The sequence below is a fragment of the Falco cherrug genome, chromosome 5 (assembly GCF_023634085.1).
Source record: "Falco cherrug isolate bFalChe1 chromosome 5, bFalChe1.pri, whole genome shotgun sequence".
NCBI lineage: Eukaryota > Metazoa > Chordata > Aves > Falconiformes > Falconidae > Falco > Falco cherrug.
In genome coordinates, this window is record NC_073701.1 from 77,702,730 (window position 1) to 77,725,520 (window position 22,791).

The 22,791-nt window shown below is 65.1% G+C and overlaps 2 protein-coding genes and 1 non-coding gene across 3 annotated transcripts; 1 reads left to right on the plus strand and 2 right to left on the minus strand.

Annotated features, from left to right (window-relative positions):
- Positions 1-705: 705 nt before the first annotated feature.
- RPS9 (ribosomal protein S9) lies at positions 706-4,651 on the minus strand. The gene is made up of 6 exons (XM_055711942.1): positions 4,528-4,651; positions 3,753-3,858; positions 3,555-3,677; positions 2,498-2,684; positions 1,479-1,687; positions 706-769 (listed from the first exon to the last, which is right to left on the minus strand). Exons 2-5 carry the CDS (start codon positions 3,847-3,849, stop codon positions 1,510-1,512), a joined length of 585 nt encoding a protein of 194 aa, XP_055567917.1. The 5' UTR covers positions 3,850-3,858; positions 4,528-4,651; the 3' UTR covers positions 706-769; positions 1,479-1,509.
- LOC114014319 (small nucleolar RNA SNORD88) lies at positions 839-932 on the minus strand. The gene has a single exon (XR_003557769.1). It is a non-coding gene; the product is annotated as a small nucleolar RNA SNORD88 (small nucleolar RNA).
- A 1,671-nt stretch (positions 4,652-6,322) lies between the features above and the next one.
- Positions 6,323-20,811, plus strand: LMTK3 (lemur tyrosine kinase 3). The gene is given in 18 exon segments (XM_055711980.1): positions 6,323-6,458; positions 8,000-8,133; positions 8,237-8,381; positions 9,508-9,584; positions 9,672-9,790; positions 9,892-9,979; positions 10,363-10,422; positions 10,424-10,512; positions 10,855-10,939; positions 11,553-11,674; positions 12,301-12,450; positions 13,250-14,113; positions 14,230-14,879; positions 15,121-17,076; positions 17,624-17,985; positions 18,102-18,189; positions 19,912-20,011; positions 20,554-20,811. Coding segments are annotated over 18 exon segments (5,268 nt in total). The 5' UTR covers positions 6,323-6,409; the 3' UTR covers positions 20,684-20,811.
- The last annotated feature ends 1,980 nt before the right edge of the window (positions 20,812-22,791 follow it).

A 22,791-nucleotide genomic window follows, 5' to 3' on the forward strand; every position in this document is an offset into this window, starting at 1 on the left:
TGAATGCGGCCACACGTGAGACGAGGCTTCCGGATTATGGGCGCCGCCATGTTGAGTGTGGCGGAAAGGGCCGCCGGGTACCCCAACCGGCACGCCGGGGGATACAGCCCAGAGACCCTCCCATACGCCCAGGCTTCTGCCCCACCGGCCCCCAAACGGAGGAGTCTGGACCCCAAAATTCCCAAGTAACCCAGGCACTTGCTGCCCGCCCCCCCCCCCAAAAAAAAAATACTGAGGGGTTCAGACACCCCCAAGGTTGAGTCGAGGCCTCCCAAAAAAAAAAAATTTAAAAAAATTCCTCATTTGGAGGCCCCAAGGCTGCAGGACACGCCCCACATCATCCAGGACCCCAGCTACTCGGCCACCCCCCCAAAACAAAAAGGTCTAGACCCCACCCTCAAAATCAGGGCCCCCAAAAAGCCAAAAACATTAGGGACCCTCCCCAAATCATCAGGGAACCCAGGTACTCAGCCCCCCCCACCCCCCCAAACAAGGTGCTCAGACAAACCCTCCAAATTGAGGGGTCTAGATAACCCCCCATAAAACTGGGGGACACCCCCCCTCCCCCCCAAAAAAAACCCACCCTCCCAGGAACTGAGGCATCCAACCCGCCCCAAGGTTGGGGACTCCCCTCCCCCCCAAAAAAGCCTCCAAGGAACACAGGAGGCTGCTGTGTGCCCCCCCCAAACACAAAAGAGACACCAGTGAGACAACTCCATTTATTGGCATTAACCCCCACAGGGGGACCCCGAATTCTGGGAGCTGGGACCTGGAAAAAAAGCAGGGGGGTTAGTGGTGGGGACCCCAAAAACCAGCACACACAACCAGCACCCCCAGGGGCCCCCTCAGACCCCCCAGGGTGTCAAGGTCCCTGGAGGGTGCACAGACATCGTCAGGGGTTTCAGCGCCCAGTGCTGCCATCATGGGGGGCCCCCAAAATGCACCACCACCCCCAAAAAGCCCCCCCAAACTTCCAGCCCCACTTTCTACCCCTATTCCTAACCTCTCAAGAAACCCAGCACCCCAAAACCCAACCCCCCAAAACCCCCAGCACCCCAAAAATCCCACCCCAAAGTCCCTGAAACCCACCCCAAGATCTCCCATCCCCAAAACCCACTCCCCAAATTCCTCCAGCATCCCAGAACATCCAGTGCACTCAAAACCTGACACCATCCTAAGACCCAGCACCCCCAAAACCTGCTCCAAGTACTTCCAGCACCCCAAAACCCGCAAACCCCTCCCCCCACCCCTAAGACTCCCAGCACCCCCAAAACCTTTTCTCTACTGATTAACTCCAGCACCCCAAAACCCACTCCCCATTGAATAGCCCCAGCACCCCAAAACCCTTGCAACCCCAAACCCAACACCCATGCCCCAATTCCTGCCCCCCCCCCCCCAACCACCTCCAACCCCACTCCCCTCCCCACCCCTCTGTCCCCCCACAAACCCCTTCCCCACAGCACACGTCATGCTCTCACCCCAGGGTCGTCCCCCCAGTTTTCAGGGGGCTCAGTCCTCCTCCTCGTCCTCGCCCCCCCCTGCACCCCCCTGCCCCTTCTTGGCGTTCTTCCTCTTGACCCTGCCAGGGCGACCCCCCCCATAGGGAGAGCGCAGTGAGAAGTCGATGTGCTTCTGCGAGTCCAGCCGCACGATGAAAGAGGGGATGTTCACCACCTGCTTCCGCACCCTGGGGGGAACCCCAAAATCGGGGGGGTCAGCACTCCAAAAAACTACACCAGCAACTCCCTCCAGGCACCCCAACCCCACTGCAGGGAGATCCTGCCCTGGGGAATGGGGATCTGGCTCTGAAACGGTACTTTCTGTTAATGTTGGGTCCCCATAAAATTTGGGGTGCATCCCTTAAATCTTGGGGTACCCCTTAACTGCAGGACCGTTGTTTTGGGGGTACACTCTTGCAAAGTGTTGCCCCTTCCCTATTATGGAACAGTGTTACCTAGGGCAGGGGCTCCCAGCAGCAGGGTGCTGAGGCTGTGCAGCTGAGCACAGACACCAGCCCCTTTGCAGGGTGTGTGCAGTGAGAGCTGGGGGGTAAGGAGGACAGTATGGGTGTGCAGATTGACATGTGCCTCCCCAAAATTTAGGGGTGGTGTCTGCCAGTGTGTGGGCCCCCTAAAATTTGGGGGGGTCACCCAGATGTAGACCCCAGCCTCTTTGCAGTGTGTCTTCAGTGAGAATTGGGAGGACAGATGAAGAGGGAGGAGATGAAGCACAGTATGGGGGTGTAGACTGAAGTGTGCCCCCCACAAAATTTAGGGGGGTGCTCAGCAGCATGCAGCCCCCCCCCAGATTTGAAGGGCGGGGGGGTTACCTGTGCTTGGACCCCGTCCCCTTCACAAGGTGTACGGCAGAGCCGCAGTGAACCTTGCCGACCTCGCTGGGGGCTGACCCTCACAGTGCAGAGAGGGTTTGCTCATGCTGTGGAAGGGCCCCTCAGGGTTTGGGGCAGCCCTGAGGGGTGAGGGGCGTAGGGACCCACCGAATGTGGCGCTGACGGATGAGGACACGAGCATGGTGGATGGACTTGGCCAGGCCCAGCTTGAAGACCTGAGTCTGGAGACGCCGCTCAAGGAAATCCTCAATCTTCAGCCCCAGGATGTAATCCAGCTTCATCTTCCCCTCATCCAGCACCCCGATGCGCACCAGCCGCCGCAGCAGCGCATTCCCTGAGGAGGGGACAGAGGGAACACGGTGAAAACATGGGAAAATGTGGCACAAAGGGGATGAAATGGGGGTAAATGGGGTCAAAACAGACTGAAACACAGGGAAAAGGGGGGCAATCAGGCTGAAACGGGGGGGGGGGGGGGGAGGAAATGGAGGCAGAAGAGGGGCAAATTGACCAAAACAGGCAAAATGAGGGAAGAGGGGCCCAAATGGGCTGGAATGGGGACAAACAGGCTGAAACAGGAGCAAAAGACAACAACAAGAGGCAAACGGGCAGGGAAGGGGTGACAGTATGGGAGGAAATGAGGAAAAAAAGGGGAATGAGATGGATCAAAGGGGGCCCGGGAGAGAAGAACAGAAGGAAAGCGGGAGCTGGAACAGGGGGAAGGGGGGCAAAAAGGGACAGAAACAAGAAAAAAGGGGTGAAAATATGAAGGAACAGGGTCAAAGTGAGAAGAATTGGAGAAAGAAGGGGGTGAGATGGAGCAAAGCTGGAGAAAGTGAGGGACAAGATGACCAAATGGGACAAAAAAAAAAGGGGGGCACAGTGAGGCAAAGTGGGCGGTGAGGGGCGTAAAAGGGAGAGGACCAGAAAAAAGGACAGACAAAAAGAAAAGAGAGGGGACCAGGGCAGAAAAAAAAAAGAGGGGGATAAGAGAAAACAAGGGGAGGAAATGGGGGGAAAAATTGTGGGGAAGTAGTTAAAAATGGGGGTGATCAAAACAGGGAGAAAAGGGGGAAACTGAAAAAAAAAGTAAAGAATGAAAAAGGGGTGAAAAAAGGAAGAGTAAGGACAAAGAGTGGGGAAAAAAGCTGGCACCAAAGGGGGGTGCCAGGGAGGAAAAAGGGTGACCCCTGAAATAAAACCTCACCCTCAAAGAGGCGCCGCGGGTCCTTCTCGTCAAGGGTCAGCAGCTCCCGCGCTGCCTTACGGATCTTGGCCAGGGTGAACTTGACCCGCCAGACCTCCCGCTTGTTGCGCAGGCCATATTCCCCTGGAAGGGAACAGGGGGGTCAGGGGGACCCCCAAAGCACCCCCTCCAATTCTTCAGCAGCCCCCCCCAACTCACCAATGAGCTTCAGCTCCTGGTCGAGGCGGGATTTCTCAAAGGGACGTCGAGGGGTGACATAGGTTTTTCGGCACACCCAGCTGCGGGCAACTGGCATGGCAGCGGTCTGTGGGGAGTGGAAGGAGCATATTGTGGGGGTCAGGCCTGCTGAACCCCCTCCCTAAAATAAAAGGGGGAGTCCCACACGTGCGACAGCTAGCCTAAGAAAGAATTGGGCCCCCCCTTTTGCGCTGGAAGTTGCACCCGTGACTCAGCATGTGTATGTGCCCCCATATTATCTAGGGGTTGTGCTGAGCCTTTAACTGGGGATGGGGATGCTTCGGGGGGCTCTAAAGCCCTAGGTGGTGGTGGGACCCCAACTCCCTCAACAGGCGGGAGGGTCTGACCACCTCCTCATTGGTTCCTTCTAGCACTGCGGTGGGGTGGGGCGGCTCCAGAGCCCCCGGGGGTCCCGGGCACCCCAAAATGAGCCCACTGCCCCGGCTACAGTTAATGCCGTGAAGGGAGATGCCCCAGAACCCCCCTGGGGCTGCAGGAGACCCTCAGAATACCCCGACGGGTGATGTCTTAGGCTGGGATCCCCCCCCAACACGTGTCTCCCTACTCTGCGCATGCGCGGGGGCCGCACAGGCCCGGGGCCCTGCCTGGGGCCGGCTCATGCGCAGAGCGGGCGGAGACCCCCGGCACAAGGCCGCAGGCCAGGCCTGAGCTCGCCGTTCCCCTGACCCCAAGCCGAGCCCCGGTTCGGGTCCCGCGCTGCCAGATCCAGCCTCACCTCCGCGGCGGCCGCAGTGGCGGAAAAGGGGGAGATACCGGCGCCAGCGCCGCTTTATATAGGCCACGCGGATGTCCCCGCCTCTCACACGAGGTCAGCCAATGAGAAGGCACGTTGCTTGCGTACCGCCGGCCAATGGCTGAGCGCGCCTGGAGTGCACCGAGACGAGGAGCAGCCCCGTCTGGGCGGCGCCATTGTTCCGGGAGGGAGGGGGAAAGCGCGGGGTCCGCCGGTCGGGGTGCTGGGCGCTGCCAGTAGGCAGCAGCACCCAGGGGCCTGGCGGACACCAGGCTGACTGTGAGCCACCAACGTGGCACTGGTGTCCTGGGCTGTGTCACCCAGTATGAGTGGTCAAGGTGGCCTTTCTCCAGTCAGCACTGGTGGGACACTGGGAGGACCTGGTCCACCCCCCATCTCCCAGTATGAGTGAGCTGGAGCTACTGCTGAGACCCCAGCCAGGGACCACCAAGGGGAGGGGACAGCGGGGATGTTGGGGGGGAGGTGGCACCAGCAAGGTCTCTGGTGGGACCTCAGGGACGTCACACAGGTGGGACTGGGCTTGTCCACTGGTGACAAGGGACAGGGCAGTTGGGAAATTACACCATCGAGGCCACCAGCTGGTGGCCATGGGGGACCCACCGCTGGTAGACCAGTTCAAGGACATGGTGGCCCCTGTGGTCCCCACCCTGGCCACCTGCATGTCCCCTCCAGTGTCCCCCACTTGTCCCTTCCATGGCCACCTGCACGTCCCCACCATGTCTCCTCTCTGTCCCCGCCATGTCCCCTCAATATGTCCTCCTCATATATGTCTCCTTCCATATCCCTCTCCTTGTCCTCTCCAGTGTCACCTGATGTCATTACCCCCCCCCCCCCCCGTGACACTCATGTCCCTTCCATGGCCATGGCCAACGCTGTCCCCAGCGTCCCTCTATGCCCCACCCCCGTGTCCACCTTTGTCCCCTCCTTGACCATTTGTTTTTCCCCCCATGTCCCCCCTCTGTGTGCCCTCATGTCCCCCACACAGCCACCCCCGTGTCCCCTCCAGTGTCACCCGTGTCCCCCCACGTCCCCTCTCTGTCCCCCCCACAGCCACCTCCGTGTCCCCTCCAGTGTCACCCGTGTCCCCCCACGTCCCCCGCTCTGGCCACCTCCTCGCTCCCCCCCCCGCGTCCCCCCTCTGTCGCCCCGTCCCCCGTCTCCCCCCTCGCCCCCCCGCCCCACCCCCCGTGGTACCCAGCCCCGTCGCCATGGCAACCCCCTGCATCCCGCGCCCCGCCCCGCGCCGGGAGGGCGGCCCCTGCCCTGACAGACAGCCCCGGCGACCAATGGGAGGCGGTGGCCGGCGGGGCGGGGCCGGGGGGGGCGGGGGGGGGGGCAGCAGCGCTCCCGCACGGCCGCGCCGGCGGCTCCTCGGCCGCCTCCGCCGCCCTGACCCCCCCCGGGCCCGCTGCTGCCCCCCTCGGCACCCTCCAATTGCCCCCCCCCGCCCCCCTGCTATCCTCCCAGCCCATTTACTGCCTCTCCCACCCCTTCTGCTCCCCCCCCACCCCCTGCTGTCCCCCCCACCCCATTTACTGCCCCCCATTGTCTCCCATCCTCCCTTCTGCCCCCCCCACCCCCTCCTCTAGCCTCGCCATTGTCCCCCGACCCCCTCTACAGCCCCCCCTCTATCCCCCGACCCCCTCATTGCCCCCCCCCCTCCTTCTAGCCATCCTCCCCCCCCAAACCCAGGATGGCACGGGCTGCCCTCCCCCGGGCCGGGCCGCCCTCCCCTCAGCTGCCCCCCCCCCCCGCCCACACCCCGTTAGGGCCCTAGTGGGGGCCGGGATGCGGTGGCCAGGGCCCCCCCCCCCTCCTGCTGCCGGCCGCTGCCGCCGCTGCCATGGCCTCGCTCGGGCCCCACGGTGTCCTGGGGGCCCCCCCGGCCCGCGGTGAGTCCTGCCCCCCCAATTGCCCCCCCCGCCATCCAGCCAGCCCCATGGGTGCCTGGCCATCCATCCATCCGCCCATCCATCCATCCATCCCCATGGCCAGCCATCTGTCCATCTGTCTGTCCATCCCCATGGCTGTCTGTCCATCCAGCCCCACACTGACCATCCCCATGTCCCTCCGTCTGTCCAGCCAGCCAGCCCTATGGCCATCCATCTGTCCATCCAGCCCCATGGCTGTCTGTCCGTCTGTCCATCCAGCCCCACATCATCCATCTCCACGTCTGCCTGTACATTTATCCAGCCAGCCAGCCCCACATCATCCATCTCCACGTCTGCCTGTCCATCCACCCGTCCAGCCAGCCCCACATCCATCTGTCCAGCCAGCCAGTCCCATGTCCATCCAGCCCCATGTCCATCTGTCCCCACATCATTCATCCATCTCATCCGTGCGTGTGTCCATCCCTGTGTCCATCTGTCCCCATCTTGCATCCCTTGCCTGTGCCCCTCTGTCCGTCGCTCCCCGCATCCCTCCATCCCCACATCCGTCTATCCCTCGGTCTATCCCTCCGTCTCTCTGTCCTGCCCCCCACCCCCCCTCCCTGGTCCCCAGCCCTCAACCCCTTCCCTCCGGTCCCCCCCGCCTTGTCCCCAGCCTTCTGTTGTCCCCATCATCGCCCCTTGTCCCCCCGCCTTGTCCCCATCTCTTGTGCCCCCCCATCCCCAGCACTCTGTTGTCCCCAGCCCCTCGGCTTCCCCGCCCCCCCCCCCGCCCCATCCCTTCATCCCCCCATTGTCCCCAGCCTCCCGTTGTCCCCATCCCCTGTATACCCCTCCCGTGCCCCCCATACCTCTGTCCCCTGTTGTGTCCCCATCCCCTACCCCCCCATTGTCCCTGTCCCCCCATTGTCCCCGTCCCCTGTCCCCCGTTGTCCCCAGCCCCCTTGTTGTCCCTCCCCCCCATCACCCTCCCTCCTCCATTACCCGGCTGGGAAAGGAGAGGGGGGAGGGAACCCGGGCATCCATACCCCTCCATCGTGTCCCCGGGGCGGAACTGGGCCCCTGAGGGGCGGGGGGGGGGGGGGGGGGGGGGGGGGGGGGCTAAACACCTGTCCCCACGGGCTCAGCTAGATGGAAATGGCTGATGCGACCCCCCACCCCTGGGGACATCCCCCTCTCTGAGACACCCCCCATGGGACTCTCCCCAGGCAGGACCCCCCAGCCCCACGGGACCCCCAAAATTACACCCAACTGCCCCCCCACCCCCATGGGTCCCCCTTCAGCTGCCCCGCCCCCCCCCCGCAGCCAGGGTGCCCACCACCGGGACCCCATATCACCCCCGTGGGACCCTCCTGCCTGGTGCACACTCCAACCACCACCCACAGCCCCATGGGGCCCCCCCAGATACATCCCATGCCCCCCCCCCCCGTGCCCCCCATCACCCCCGGGCCCCACCCCCCCAGTCTTCCTCCCCCCAGCCCCGGGGTGCACCCCACTACCTTGGGGACCCCCCAAAATGGCTTCTCCTCCCTCCACCCCCCCAGGGAGCCTGCCCCCCGGGCGGGGGCTGCTGCCCCCCCCTTACGCCGTGGTGCTCATCTCCTGCTCTGGGCTGGTGGCCTTCGTCCTCCTCCTCCTCACCTGCCTGTGCTGCAAACGGGGCGACGTGGGCTTCAAGGTGAGGGGTGCTGTCCCCCCTCCAGCATGCTGGGGGGTGGGGGAGGGCCACCCCTTGATGCACTTTGACGCCCCCTTGCACCCACCCACCCGGGGGGACACAGGAGTTCGAGAACCCCGAGGGGGAGGAGGACTCCGGGGAGTTCACACCACCAGCGGAGGAGACCTCATCCTCCCCATCCCTGCCCGATGTCTACGTCCTACCCTTGGGGGAGGTAGGGGGGCCCACCCCCCCACCCCCCCCCACCGGTAAGGGGGGCTGGGGCGTGGGGGAGGTGATGGGGAGAGGGACTCCATGGATTGGCTCTTGGGCTCTTGGGGGGGTCAAAGAGGGGTTCTAGGTCACTCAGTGTGTGATTTGGGGGGGTGTGAAAGTGGGTTCTAGGTCACCCAATGGCTTGGGGGGATCCTCTGGGTGACCCAATGGTTTAGGGGACCTCATGAATGCTCAGAGACACCCCAGAGGCACTGGGCGGGGGGGGGGGGCTATGGGTGTTCTAGGTCACCCAGCGGGTGGTTTTGGGAGGTTGAAAGGGGGTTCTAGATCACCCAAGGGCTTGGGGGGATTCTGTGGGTCACCCAATGGCTTGGTCACCCAATGGTTCATGGGGGCCCTCTAGGGGCTCAGAGGCACCCCACAGGCACTGGGGGTGGGCTATGGGTGTTCTAGGTCACCCAGCATGTGGTTTGGGGGGAATGAAAGAGGGTTCTAGGTCACCCAAGGGCTTGGGGGGATCCTCTGGGTCACCCAGTGGTTTAGGGGGGCCCTCTAGGTGCTCAGAGGCACCCCACAGGCACTGGGGGGGCCCTACGGGTGTTCTAGATCACCCAGCAGGCACTTCAAGGTGGCTCAAAGGAGGTTCTAGGTCACCCAACAGATTGGGGGGATCCTGTGGATGCTCTAGGTGTCCCCCCCAGTACCGAGTGACCCCCTCACAAGCTCCTTGTTACCCTTGGATTCTTTTTGAAGTATCTGGGGTACCGGCATTTAGGGCAGGGAGCACCCAGTATTGTGAGGGCACCCAGAATTTAGGGGGGCCCCACCCTGGGGTAATTAAACTGGGGCAGGTGTCGATGCCCCAGAAATGTCACCAGTTGCTGATCAAAGTGGTGACATGCAGTGGCGCTGAGATGCCAGCAGCTGAGACAGGGGGTGGATGTCCCCCCCCAAAACTGCTCATCAGGGGGGGCTGAGCCCCCCCAGTATACCTTGCCCCATCTTGGGGTATTATTGGGACCCCTTAATGGGTTCTGCCCCAAGTGGGGGGGGGGGGGGGGGGAGGGGCTGATGGCTCCAGGGCACCGATAAGGTCCCTGTGGGAGCCCCACTGCACCCCACCCCCCCAAAAAAAAACCCTTGCACCCCTAATTCTAGACCCATCGAAGCCCCCAAGCTTGAGCCGGCAGCATCTGAGCTACCTCCAGGAGATTGGCACTGGCTGGTTCGGGAAGGTGAGGGAGGGGTCTCGGCAGGGCGGAGGGGGGATTTAACAGGGGAGTCACTCCCCTGAACCCCAAAACTTCTTGCCCCCCCCTCAGGTGATCCTGGGGGAGCTGTTGGGGGATGCCAGCCCAGCACAGGTGGTGGTGAAGGAGCTTCGAGCTGGTGCCGGAGCCCCTGAGCAGCGACGCTTCTTGGATGAAGCTCAACCCTACCGGTACTGGGGAGGGGGGAGGGGTAACCCCGGCGTCTGAGGGGTTTGGGGGGGCTGGAGCGGGGGGGGATGGGAGCGCATACACGCCCCCCAATGCTTTGCAGGAGCCTCCAGCACCCCAACCTGCTGCAGTGCCTGGGGCTGTGTGGGGAGAGCGGGCCACTGCTACTGGTCATGGAGTACTGCCAGCTGGTAAGCGCTCACGTGGTGGGGGTGGGGGTGTTGCACGGGGGGAGGTGTTGCACGGGGGGGGGGGGTGTACGGGGTGGGGGTTGCACGGGGGAGTTGGCACAAGGGGGTCTGCATGGGGAGGGTTGCACGGGGAGGGTTGCACGGGGAGGGTTGCACAGGGAGGGGCTGCACAGCTTTTTGCACATGGGGTTTGCACAAGGGGGGGATGCACAGGAGCGCTGGGCATGAGCACTTGCACGGCGGGGGGTGCGCAAGGGGTTCACAGGGGCTCTGCCCCCTGCCCCCCCCTGCCCCCCGCACCACCCCGTGTCCCAAGACCACCCGGGTCGTGTGTGATCGTGTGTCTGTCCGTCCCTGCCCGTGACCCCATCAACCTCTGGCAGGGGGACCTGAAGCGGTACCTGCGGGCGCAGCGGGGGGCTGGGGGGGGGACGCCAGAGCTGCCCCCCCCGCGACGTGGCCACGCTGCAGCGGTTGGCGCTCGAGGTGACCCTGGGGCTGCGGCACCTTCACCGCCACGGCTACGTCCACAGGTACTCCCGGGGTCCCCCTTGGGGTGGGGGTCTCCCCCAGACACCTGGGTGACCCCAAAATGCCTGGGTCCCCCCCCCAACACCCGGGTCCCCCCCGGGGTGGGTGTCCCCCCGAACACCCAGGTCCCCCTTGGGGTGGGGGTCCCCCCAAACGCCCAGGTCCCCCCAGACACCTGGGTGCCCCTCAGATGCCTGAGTGTCCCCTGGGATGGGGTCCCCCACAAACATGCCTGGGTTCCCCTTGGGGTGGGGTCTCCCTGAATGCCCGAGTCCCCCTTGGGGTGGGGGTCCCCCCAAACGCCTGGGTGGCCCCCGGGCCTGGGGGCTGAGTGGGTCCCGCAGCGACCTGGCCCTCCGCAACTGCCTGCTGACCTCGGAGCTGACGGTGCGGCTGGGGGACTACGGGCTGGCCCACAGCAACTACCGGGTGGGTGGCACCCATGGGGACACGGCCGGGAGGGGACAGGGGTGGGGGGGACACAGGGGTGACTGGGGTGGGGGCAGGGATGGGGAGACACAGGGATGAGGACATAGGGGTGACCAGGATGGGGACCAGCCAGGGCAGAGGGATGCAGGGATGGGCACCAGCTGGGATGGGGACAGGGATGGGAGGACATGGGGATGACCAGGAAGGGGACGACCACGATGGGGACAATCCAAGAGGGGGACACACAGGAACAGGGGCCAGTTGGGATGGAGACACAGGGATGACCGGGATGGGGACAGGGATGGGGACAAGGGACAGAGGGATGACCAGGATGGGGACCAGCCAGGGCAGAGGGATGTGAGGATGGGGACAGGGATGGCAGGACATGGGGATGGGGACAGAGGGACCAGCCAGGATGGGGTGACAAAGCCGGGGACCCACCAGGACAGACCCAGGGGCCTGGGAACATGCTGGGAACACGGTGGGGACAGGGACCCACCAGCACGGGGCCAGGAGCCTCAGGACCAGCTGGGGACAGAACTGGGACCTGCTGGGATGGGTAGGGCCAGTCTGGGGCCAGGGTTGGGGACAATGGGTGACACCCTCCCCCCAGGAGGACTACTACGTGACCCCTGAGCGGCTGTGGGTCCCCCTGCGCTGGGTGGCCCCCGAGCTGCTGGCAGAGACCCAGGGGACCCTTGCGGTGGCAGAGCAGAGCAAAGAGAGCAACGTCTGGTGAGTTGGGGACACAGGGGACACCAGGGGACATCAAGGACATTGGGGACACCCCCATCCCAGTGGTGTGGTGTGGCAGCGTCACCCACCCTGGTGCCAGGTTGTCCCAGTGGGGGCATGGGGTTGCAGTGCCCGGGTGTGACTGGGTCCTGATGTCACATTTTGGGGTGTCATGGTGTTACAGTGTTGGGGTGTGACAGCGCTGGGGTGCTGCAGCACCCACCTGTGACAGTGTGACACTGTCCTGATGTCACCACGTCCTGTTGTACCGGCAACGACTGCATGGTGCCCAGGCGGGACATTGTTGTGATGCCAGACATGACAGCATTCAGCCCAACGGCGTCATGGCGTTGTGATGCTACGGTGGGCCCTGGTGTGGCGGTGACAAGTGTCACGGTGTTGTGATGCCACAAGACCCGGCATGATGGCCCCTGGTGTGACAGTGACAAGCATCATGGTGTTGTCACCCCACATGACAGTCACTAGCGTTAGGGTGACAAGCCTCACTGTGTCGTGACGCCACCACACCTGGCATCATGGTGTCACAATGCCACTGTATCCAGCACGACAGTCCTTGGGTGGTGGCGTCTGTGGTGACAAGGAGGGTGTCACGGTGTCCCCATCAGGTCGCTGGGGGTGACGCTGTGGGAGCTGTTTGAGCTGGGGGTCCAGCCCTACCAGCACCTCTCGGACCAGGAGCTCCTCGGCCGCCTGATGCGCCGACGTCCCCTGGCTCTTGGCCGCCCCCGGCTCCGCCTGCCCCACGCTGACAGCTGGTGAGTGGGAGGGGACAGGGGGACATGGGGGGGACAGGGGGACATGGGGGGGGACAGGGACCCCCCAATACATCCACCCACCGGCTGTGTCCTCCCATCTGTCCCTGTCCCCCCAGGGGGGTAGGTGCCCATCCCTTGGGTGTCCCTGCCACTGTCCCTGGGGTGTTCCTGTCACTGTTCCGTTGTCATCCCCCACCCCATGCCACCCCCGTCCCTGGGTTGTCCCCGTCCTTGGGGTGTGTGTCCCTGTCACTGTCCTGTCCTATCCCCCTATGCCATCCCCATCCCTTGGGTGTCCCCATCCCCAGGGTGTCCCTGTCACTTTCCCTGTCCCCTCCCACCATGCCATCCCCTTCCCTGGGGTGTCCCTGACACACACACATCCCTGCCCCTGGGGTGTCCCCGTCACCTCACCCCCCCCCCCCCATTTCCATCCCTGTCGTGTCCCCGTCACCTCCCCCCACCCCCACATCCCCGTCCCTGGGGTGTCCCTGTCACACACACCCCCGCCATCTCCATCCCTGGGGTGTCCCTGTCACCTCCTGCCCCTGCCATCCCCGTCCCCGGGGTGTCCCCATCACCTCCCCACCACCACCATCTCTGTCCCCGGGGTGTCCCCGTCACACCCCCCCACCCCACACCCCCCATCTCCATCCCTGGGGTGCCCCTGTCACAAACACACACACACACACACACCCGCCATCCCCGGGGTGTCCCTGTCTCCCCATCCCTGGGGGGTGTCCCCGTGAGTGCCCCCTGCCCGCCAACACCCACCGTGGGGGGTGGGTGCCACCCGCAGGTTCGGGGTGCTGCAGTCCTGCTGGCGCCCGCCCCCCCAGCGCCCATCGCTGGAAGAGCTGCACCGCCGGCTGAGCACCCTCCTGCGGGGTCCCCAGGGGGGGTCCCCGGCGCCAGCCCCCCCCCCTCGCCCTCCCTCCGCCTTCCCCCTCCTCGACACCTTCCCTGGCCCCGATCCCGAGGACGTCCTCACCGTCACCCAGAGCAGCCGGGGACGTCTGGCTTTCGAGTGTCTTTGGGAACGCGCCCGGGGGGGCCGCTCTGGTGGGGGACCCCCACCTCAAAACCGCCCCAGTACCTTGGGGACCCCCGGGGTGCTGCCGGTGTTGGGTGCCCGCAGCCCCTCGGGGACCAGCGAGTACTACATCCGCCTGGAGGAACACGAAGGTGGGGGGGACGCCGGTGAGGCCATGGCCCCCCCCGCTGTCCCTAGCCGTCGGGGGGGGCTCAACCCCTTTCGCGGGGTGCAGGAGACAGCACTGATGGGGGGAGCTGGGGAAGGGTGGGGGGAGCGCAGCTCGGCAGGGAGCACGGCTGGAAGTGGGGGGAGCAGCCCCCGGCGCCCCTTGGCTTGTCCCCTCTGCCGGGGGGACGAGGAGGGAGAGGATGGGGACACCCCCCCACCCCCCTGTACCTGCGCCCTGGCCCGTGCCGATGTGGTGCGCGGGTGGCGGGAGCGGGGGGCCCCCCTGCGGCCCCGCTGTGACAGCGCCGGGGACGACTCATCCCTGCGGGCGGAGAGGGGGTCCCTGGTGGAGTGTCCCGCGGCCACTGAGGCCACTGAAGCCACCGAGACCGCTGGTCACCCCGGGCTTTGGGGGGCAGAGGGGCAGGGGGCAGCAGTGGGGCAAGACGAGGTGGCACTGTGGGGACAAGAGGGGACGGCGATGACCAAAGAGGTGGCACCTGGGGCGCAAGGGATGTCCCCTTTGGAACTGAAGGTGGCCCCATGGGGACAAGAGCGGTCTTCGTCAATGCAAGAGGGGCCACCGCTGGCACAAGGGACATCCCCTTTGGCATTGGAGATGGCCCCGTGGGGCCAAGAAAGGTCTTTGTTGATGCAAGAGAGGCCACCACTGACAAGAGAGGTGGCACCTGGTTCACAAGGGACATCCCCTTTGGAACTACAGGTGGCCCCTCAGGGACAAGAGAGGCCACCATTGATGCAAGGGACATCCCCTTTGGCATTGGAGATGGCCTTGTGGGGACAACAAAGGTCTTTGTTGATGCAAGAGAGGCCACCATTGACAAGAGAGGTGGCACCTGGGACACAAGGGACACCCCCTTTGGAATTGGATGTGGCCCCATGGGGACAACAGAGGTCTTTGTTGACTCAAGAGAGGCCACTGTTGGCACAAGGGACGTCCCCTTTGGCACTGGAGATGGCTCCATGGGGCCAAGAGAGACCACCGCTGACCAGACAGGTGGCACCTGGGGCACAAGGGACATCCCCTTTGGCATCGGAGGTGGCCTCATGGGGACAAGACATGTCATCGTTGACACAAGAGAGGCCACCGTTGATGCAAGGGACGTCCCCTTTAGCACTGGAGATGGCCCCGTGGGGCCAAGAGAGGCCACCATTGACCAGAGAGGTGGCACCTGGGACACAATCCCCTTCAGCACCCCAGATGGTCCCGTGGGGACAAGGAATGTCACCTTTGACACCAGAAACAGTGCCTGGGACACAAGGGACGTCCCCTCTGGCACCAGAGATGCCCCCATGGGGACAAGAAAGGCCACCGCTGATGGGAGAGGTGGCACCTTCGGCATCAGAGAGGTCCCCTTTGGCACTGGAGACGTCCCCGTGGGGACAAGAAACGTCTTTGAGAGGAGAGGCAGTGCCCAGCACACAAGGGACATCCCCTTCGGCAGCAGAGATGGCCTCATGGGGTCAAGAGATGGCACCTTCGGCACAAGGGATGTCCCCTTTGGCAGCAGAGACATCCCCATGGGCACAAGAGATGGCACCTACACAAGAGATGTTACCCAGGGAACAAGGGTCATCCCCTTGGGCATACGAAATGTCACCTTTGGCACGAGAGACAGTGCCTGGGGGACATGGGACATCCCCAGTGACACCAGAGGTGTCCCCATGGACCCAAGAGATGTCACCTACCCCACCAGAGATGGCACCTGGGGCACAAGGGACATCCCCTTTGTCACAAGAGATGCTGCCTTCATCACAAGGGACGCCCCCTTGGACAGACATGACAGTGCCAGGGGCACAAGGGACCTCCCCGTGGTCACATTGGACAGATGTGACAGCACCCGGCGCACCAGGGACATCCCTGTGGATACAAGGGACGACGCCTGGGGCACCAGGGACATCCCTGAGGGAGGATTTTCCCCGGGGGGGTCCTTGGGGACCCCCACCAGGGTCTCCCTTCCCAGGCACCGGCATCCTCGTGGCCGTGGCTGTGCCACCGCTGGCCGCACTGGCCGAGGGTCCCGAGGAGAAGGTGGCCCTGGTACCCGGGGTTCTCGGGGACCCCCCCACGGTCATCCCCTGGCCAGGCGGGGACACCCAAGGTGGCGGCCCAAGGGGGGGCACAGGGAGGTGCCAAGGGACATCCCCAAAGGGGTCTCCAGAGATGTCCCCAAAGGGATCCCCAGAGAGGTGCCAAGGGATGTCCCCAGAGATGTCCCCAAAGGGATCCCCAGAGATGTGCCAAGGGATGTCCCCAGAGATGTCCCCAAAGGGGTCCACAGCAGGGTCTCCAGAGAGGTGCCAAGAGAAGCCCCCAAAGAGATGTCAAGAGATGTCCCTGTCAGGGTCCCCAGAGAGGTGCCAAGAGACATCCCCAGGGATGCCCCCCCCGAACTGCCCGATGACATCCTCAAGGCAGTGCCCAGAAGGGGACACAAAAAGATGTCCCAGGAGGTCCCCAGAGAAGTGTCCCAAGAGGTCCCCAAAAGGGTCTCTGAGGAGATGCCCAGAGATGTCCCCAAAGGCGTCCTTGGAGAAGGTGCCCAAGGGGTCCCCAAGGAGGTGCTCAAAGTCCCCAACAGGGTCCCCAGCCCGGTCCCCAAAGGGGTCCCCGGGGAAGGGTCCACCCAGGTCTCCGAAGGCATCCCCAAGGAGATGTCAAGAGAGAGCCTCAAGGGGTTCCCCAAGGAGACTCCAAGAGATGTCCCCAAAGAGATGCCAAGAGATGACCCCAAAGGCAGCCCCGAAGAGATGCCAAGAGATGTCCCCAAGGAGACGCCAAGAGATGTCCTCAAGGGGTTCCCCAAGGAGACTCCAAGAGATGTCCCCAAAGGCGTCCCCAAGGAGGTGTCAAGAGATGATGACCCCAAAGGCATCCCCAAAGAAATGCCAAGAGATCTCTCCACAGGGTCCCCAGAGGAGATCCCCAAGAGGGTCCCCAGCGAAACTTCCAGGGGGGCCATCCCCAAAAGAACCTCCCAAGGTGTCCCCAGCCCCAAGGGTGTCACCACCCTCACCGGGACAGTGCCCAGGGGACAGCGGCTACGAGACAGAGACATCCCCATCACCCGCAGCAGGGGCCGGTGGCAGTGGCACCACCAAGGTGGCGGTGACCCCGGGGACACAGGTGTCCCATCGCGGGCAGGGGGACAGGGACGGGGACGTCCCCGGGGCCACTGCCGAAGGGGGGTTCGTGGTGCAGGTGTGCCAGGAGCAACTGCAGGTCACCCTACGCGAGGACGTCACCCGAAATCTGCTGGCACCCCGGGGACAGGACGAGCACCCCGAGGCCCTGGCACAGGGGGGGGCCAGCAGAGGGCGGGTGGGGGACAACGGCCACGGCGGCGGCGCCACCGACGTCCCCGTCCCCACGCCCACCCCCAGCAGCGCCGACATCCGAGGTGGGTGAGGAATGAGGCTGGGAAGAGGGGGGCAACAAGGGGCTTTTGGGGGCAGGAGGTGGGGGGTCTTCTGGGGTGGTGCATTGTGGGAAGGGGGCACCTCCTTGTCCCCCCCTTTTGACTTTTTGTCCCTTTTCTCTGCCCCCTCTAACCCTCCAACCATCCCCACTGCCCTCTAACCTGCCCCACGGCCCTTCTCTACCCCCCAACATCACGGCACTGCCCCCTAACCTGCCCCATTGCCCTGCTCTGCCCCTCAACCTGCCCTCCTGCACCCCCAAACCGCCTAAACCTGCCCCACGCCCCCCTCTAACCCCCCCAACCTTGCTCCACTACCCCTCAACCTGCCCTATAACCCCACCCCCGACCTCCCACTAACCCCTGACCTGCCCCACGGCCCCTCTCCGCCCCCAACCTCCCCTCCCACGCCCTCTATCGCCCCCAACCTTGCCCCACTGTCCCCTAACCTGCCCCACACACCCTCCCCCACCCCCCAACCCCGCCCCGCTGCCCTCTCCCCTTCCCCACGGCCTCTGCCCCACCCCAGCGAAGGCCTCCCGCCTCTCTCTCCCGCTGCCGCCCCTGGCCCTGAGGCCCTTCCCCCGGCGCGGCCCGCGAGCCCCGCGCTGGGAGGCGGCGGAGGCGCGGGGGCCGCCGGAGGAGGAGGAGGAGGAGGAGGAGGAGGACGAGGAAGAGGAAGAAGAGGCCGAGGCCGAGGGAGCCGAGGCGGCGGGCGGGGGCGGCGCCGCGGAGCCGGCGGTGCCGGTGGTGGTGACCCGCTGGGACGGGCGCGGCCTCCGGGGCCTCCTCAAGTCGCCGAGGGCCGCGGCTGAAGCGGAAGCGGCGCTGGCGCGGAAGCGCAAGATGGTGTCCTTCTTCGATGACGTCACCATCTACCTCTTTGACCAGGTGGGCGGGGACGGCGCTGATATGCTGGCGGGGCGCGGGAAGCCCCGCCCACAGGGGCGGGGAGGGTGGGGCGGAGGGGAGGGGCGATGACAGGCTCCGCCCCCCACCTCGCGTAGGAGACGCCTACCAACGAGTTGAGCTGCCAGAGCGCCGCCGAGAGGGAGGGGGCGGAGCCCGACGCTTTCGCGCCGCCTGACGGAGTCGGTGGGTACTGCCGCCGCGGGGAGAACCCGGGGGGGAGTGTCCTGCCCCACGGCGGGGGGAACTGGGCCCATGGAGGGGCTCAGCCCCGTATAGGTGGGCCCTGAGCACTGGGGGTGGGGAGTGTCCCTGCCCTGTAGCGGGGGGTCGGGGGTCTTGGGGGGAGACCCTGCCCCGGGTGGGGGCCACTGCCCCATAGCGAGGGGGTCCTGGGTCAAGGGGAGGCTCTGGAACCGCGGCAGGGGGATCTCTGCCCCACATCACGGGAGCCTTTGGGGCAGGGGGGGGTCCCTGCCCAACAGAAGGGGGTCCTGGGGGGTGTGTGTCTCTTCCCCATGACAGGGGTGTCCTGGGCATTGGGGGGGGGGATCCTGACCCCCGGCACCCCACAGGAGGGGTCTTTGAGTGGGAGGAGGAGCGGGACCCCCCCGGCCCCCCCCCTGGGTGGGGACCCCCGACGTGGCACCCGCTTCACCGTCTCCCCTGCCCTGGAGCCCCCCCGGGCCCCCCCTGAGCCCGAGCGCCCCACGGCCCGTGAGTGGGGGGCAGAGCTGGGGGGCTGGGGGGTGCAAAGGGGCAGATAAGGGGGGTTGGGTGGTCCCAGGGGGCAGATCTGGGGGGTGGGGGTCATGAGGCACATTTTGGGGGGGCTGAAGGGTGCGGAGGGGCAGATGGGGGGGCTGGGGGGTTATGGGGCAGGTGAGGGTGGGTGGGGATGCTGAGGGAGCAAAGGAGCAGATGGGGGGGGGGCTATGGGGCAGGTAAAGGGGGTTGGCTGTCCCATGGGGCAGATCCAGGGGGGCTGCGGGGGGTGTCACAGGGGCAGATGGGGGGTCTGAGGGGTGCTATGGGGTGGATGGGGGGGAGGTTGGGGGGTCCTGGTGTGTCAAAGAGGCAGAGCTTGGGGGTTGAGGGTGCTCAGGAGGGGGTTGGAGCTGGGGGTACCTGACACCCCCCCCACCTTTTCCAGCCCCCATCGAGAACTGACCCGGGGGGGGGGGTACCGGAGCCCCTCCCCCAGCCATCGCAGCCACTTGGGGGGGAAGGGGGCTCCCCTGCTGCCCCTCCCCCCCAGCCCCCTCCATGGCGGCGGGGGGAGGGGCCTGATCCTACCCCCGAACACTCCTTTTCTACAGTGACTTTGGGGGGGAGGGCGAATGGCCCCCCCCAGCCGGTGCCAAAATGGGGGCCGCTCCCCTCCCCCCTACCCCAGACCCAGCAAGGGGGGGCCCTGCCCCCATGTAGCCCCCCCAGTGCCAAACTTGGGGGTCCCGAGGAAGAACAAACCCCCCCCCAGAATGGGGGAGGGGGGGGTGGGGGAGGGTCAAGGGGGGGGAGGGGCATTAAAAAAAAAAAACTCCGGGTCTGGCTTTTACTTTGAATAATATGGTGTGTACTGGTTTGTACTGGGGGGACTGGTTTGTACTGGGTGCTGGGGACTGCCCCCCCCCCCTCCAGCTGGTTTGGACTAATAGGGGCAACTGGGCTTTACTGGGAACCAGCGAATCCTCAGCTGATTTGGACTGGGGGGCAGGTGGGGGGCCATGGGGCAGGTTGGGGGGCAGCTGAGGGAACTTGAGGGGGGGGCAGTTATGGGGCAGAGCTGCCCCATAGCCATAGTGTGGGGGTGGGGAGGGGCAGTTGTGCCACCCATCCCCCCCCAAATCCCCCCCTCCCCCTGCCTGAGCCGCTCTGATCCCCCCCTCCCCCCCCCCGCCCTCCCAGTAAAGCCCAGTAAGACCATTAAGCACCACTGGCCCGGCCTGGGTGGCCGCGGGAACAAACGTGCAAGCAGCTGTGGGGCGTCACACACGCGTGTGCACAGGTATGAGGAAGGGGGGCTGGGGGGGGATACACACATGTGGGGTGGGGGGCAGGAGGGCCCCGTGTCGCACACACATGTGTGAGGGGAAGCCGGGGGGGGGGGGGGGGGCGAGGGGGTCTTGCACACACACGTGCAAGGGCATCGCTTCTGTTGCACCAAGGAGGTGCAAGGGGAGGGGGGGTCACATGTGTGCAAGTGTGTGCGTGCATGGCACATACACATGCAAGGGCTGGAGGTGCTTGTGCTGCACCTGAGTGTGCAAGGGGGGGGATGACACATGTCACATGTGCACGTGCAAAGGGCGGGAGGAGTCTGTGCGCACAAGGGAGCTGCATGTCTTGCACACACGTGTGCGAGCGGCTGTTGCACATATTGCACGTGTGTGCACAGGGCTGCTCCCTGCATTGCACGCTCATGTGCAAAGGCCTGCAGCTCATATCACACACGTGTGCAAGGGGAGAGCTGTTGCATCACATGCACATGGGGGGCAGAGCACTCGTGTTGCACACGTGTGTGCACAGGGATCCTTTCTTGCGTTGCAGAGGCCTTCCTGGAGCTGCACACGCACCCCGCCCCACACCCTTGCCTTGCACACACGTGTGCCCCCACCATGCCACCCCACGCGCTCATCCTGGTGACCCTTGGGGTGCTGCTGGGGGGGGTGGGGCCTGAGCCCCTCCCCCGCTTCATCTGCACCCCGCTCCCCCCTGAAATGGAGCCGGGCTGCTCCGCCGGCCCCTCACATGAGGACTCGCACGAGGCGTCGCACGACGGTTTGCACGAGGGCCCCTACGAGGGGCTGGCAGGGGCACGGCGCACCATCCTGCGGCTTCGCGAGGCGCTGGTGCAGCAGCGGGAGGCGGCATTGGAGCAGCGGGAGGCAGCGCGGGAGCTGGCAGCCAAGCTGGCCCGGTGCCAGGCCCGGGCTCACCAGCAGGCCTCACATGAGGAGGTGGCGTCGCACGAGGAGGTGGTGTCGCACGAGGAGGCCTGGCGGGGGCAGGGGGAAGGGGCGCAGCAGGTGCTGCAGGGCTTGCGGCAGCGGCTGCAGCAGCTGCAGGTGAGGCGGCAAGGGGGGAGGGGCTTGCATGCTCGTGTGCAACACACCTTGGTTGGGGCACGCTTCTGCATCGCTCCCTGGGATGCACTGCCCCCGTGTATCGCTCCTTGTGTTACACCGTCTTTGTGCATTGCTCCCCGTGTTGCGCCGTCCTCGTGCAGTGCTCACCGTGGTGCACTGTCCTCGTGCATGGCTCCTCGTGCCACAGTGCACCTATGCGTTGGTCCCTTTAGCGCATCATCCTTGTGCCTTGTGCTGTGTCACACCCATGTGTGGCACCCTGGGATGCATCATCCTGGTACACAACTTGCACCATCCTCGTTCACTGCTCCCTGGGGTGCAGCACCCTCGTGCACTGCTCCTCATGCTGCAGCAGCCTTGTGCATCGCTCTGTGCGTTGCACTGGCCTTGTGCATTGCTCCCTGCGATGCACCATCCTCGTGCACAGCTCCTAGGGCTGCAGCACCCTCGTGCACCGCTCCCTCATGCACCGCTCCCTCGTGCAACACCTCCCTGGCCAAACGCCCGGGTCCCACCAGAGGCGGAGGGGCTGCGGGGGGGTGTGTGTGCTGGGGCGCATCGGGGCACACACCCTCCCCCCCACCCCACCCCCAGCTTACCCCCTGATCCTCTTTGGGGACCATCTGGTGGCCTTGCAGCAGGGAGGCGGTGGGGGAGTGGGGGTGTCCGGATGCCTGGGTCTTCCCTTCCCCTCCCCCCAACCCCCTCCCCACCCCCCCCCCCCCACCTCGTTGCCCTCATTAGCCCGGCGCTGATTAATTCTGGGCAAGGGATTAATGGGCAGCTCCTGGGCCGCCCTTGGGCTAAATATACCCGGGGAGGGAGGGGGGGGCACAAAGGGCAAGTGGGGGGAGGGGATGGGGGCACTTGGGGGTCAGGAAGGGGGGTTGGAGGGCAACTGGGGGGGGCTGGGGGGCAGGATGAGGCTATGGGGGAAGATGAAGGGGCAGTTGGGGGGGCTGTGGGTTAAGATGAGAGATCTGTGGGGTGAGGTGGGGGGCTGCGGGGTGAGGTGGGGGGCAGGTTTGGGCGCCGTGGGGTGACGCCCCCCCCAGCAGAGCCGGAATGTCTCGGGGCTGCGGGAGGCGCTGCAGAAGAAGATTGGACTCCTGGAGCTGCAGCTCCATCACCATGGCAACGGCAGCCATCCCCATGGCAACCACCACAGCCACCATGGCAACCACTTTGGCGACCACGGCCACCACAGCGACCACCATTTGAAGCATGGCAACCAGCACGGCGACCAGCACGGCAACCACCATGGTGACCATGGCGACCACCACGGCAACCACCATGGCGACCACAGCAACCACCATGGTGACCATGGCGACCACCATGGCAATCATCATGGCAACCATGGCAGCCACCACGGCCATCACGGTGACCACGAGAAGCATGGCAACCACCATGAGAGCCCCCATGGCAACCACCACGGTCACCATGGTGGCCACAGCAAGCCCGGTGACCACAGCAACCACCACGATCACCATGGCGACCACAGCAAGCCCAGTGACCATGGCAACCACCACGGTCACCATGGCGACCACAGCAAGCCCAGTGACCACAGCAAGGCTGGTGACCATGGCAACCTGCATGGCATCCTCCATAGCAACCACCATGAGGGTCTGCATGGCAACCACCACAGTCACCACGGGGACCACAGCAAGCTCAGTGCCCACGCCAAGCCCCACAGCATCCT

Excerpts from the sequence above, each read along its gene's own strand:
- RPS9 (XM_055711942.1), bottom strand. The coding sequence starts at position 3,849 with ATGCCAGTTGCCCGCAGCTGGGTGTGCCGAAAAACCTATGTCACCCCT. Across the intron at positions 3,678-3,752 it reads CCAGGAGCTGAAGCTCATTG|GGGAATATGGCCTGCGCAAC; the intron begins GTGAGTTGGGGG and ends GTTCCCTTCCAG. Across the intron at positions 1,688-2,497 it reads ATCCGTCAGCGCCACATTCG|GGTGCGGAAGCAGGTGGTGA; the intron begins GTGGGTCCCTAC and ends GGTTCCCCCCAG.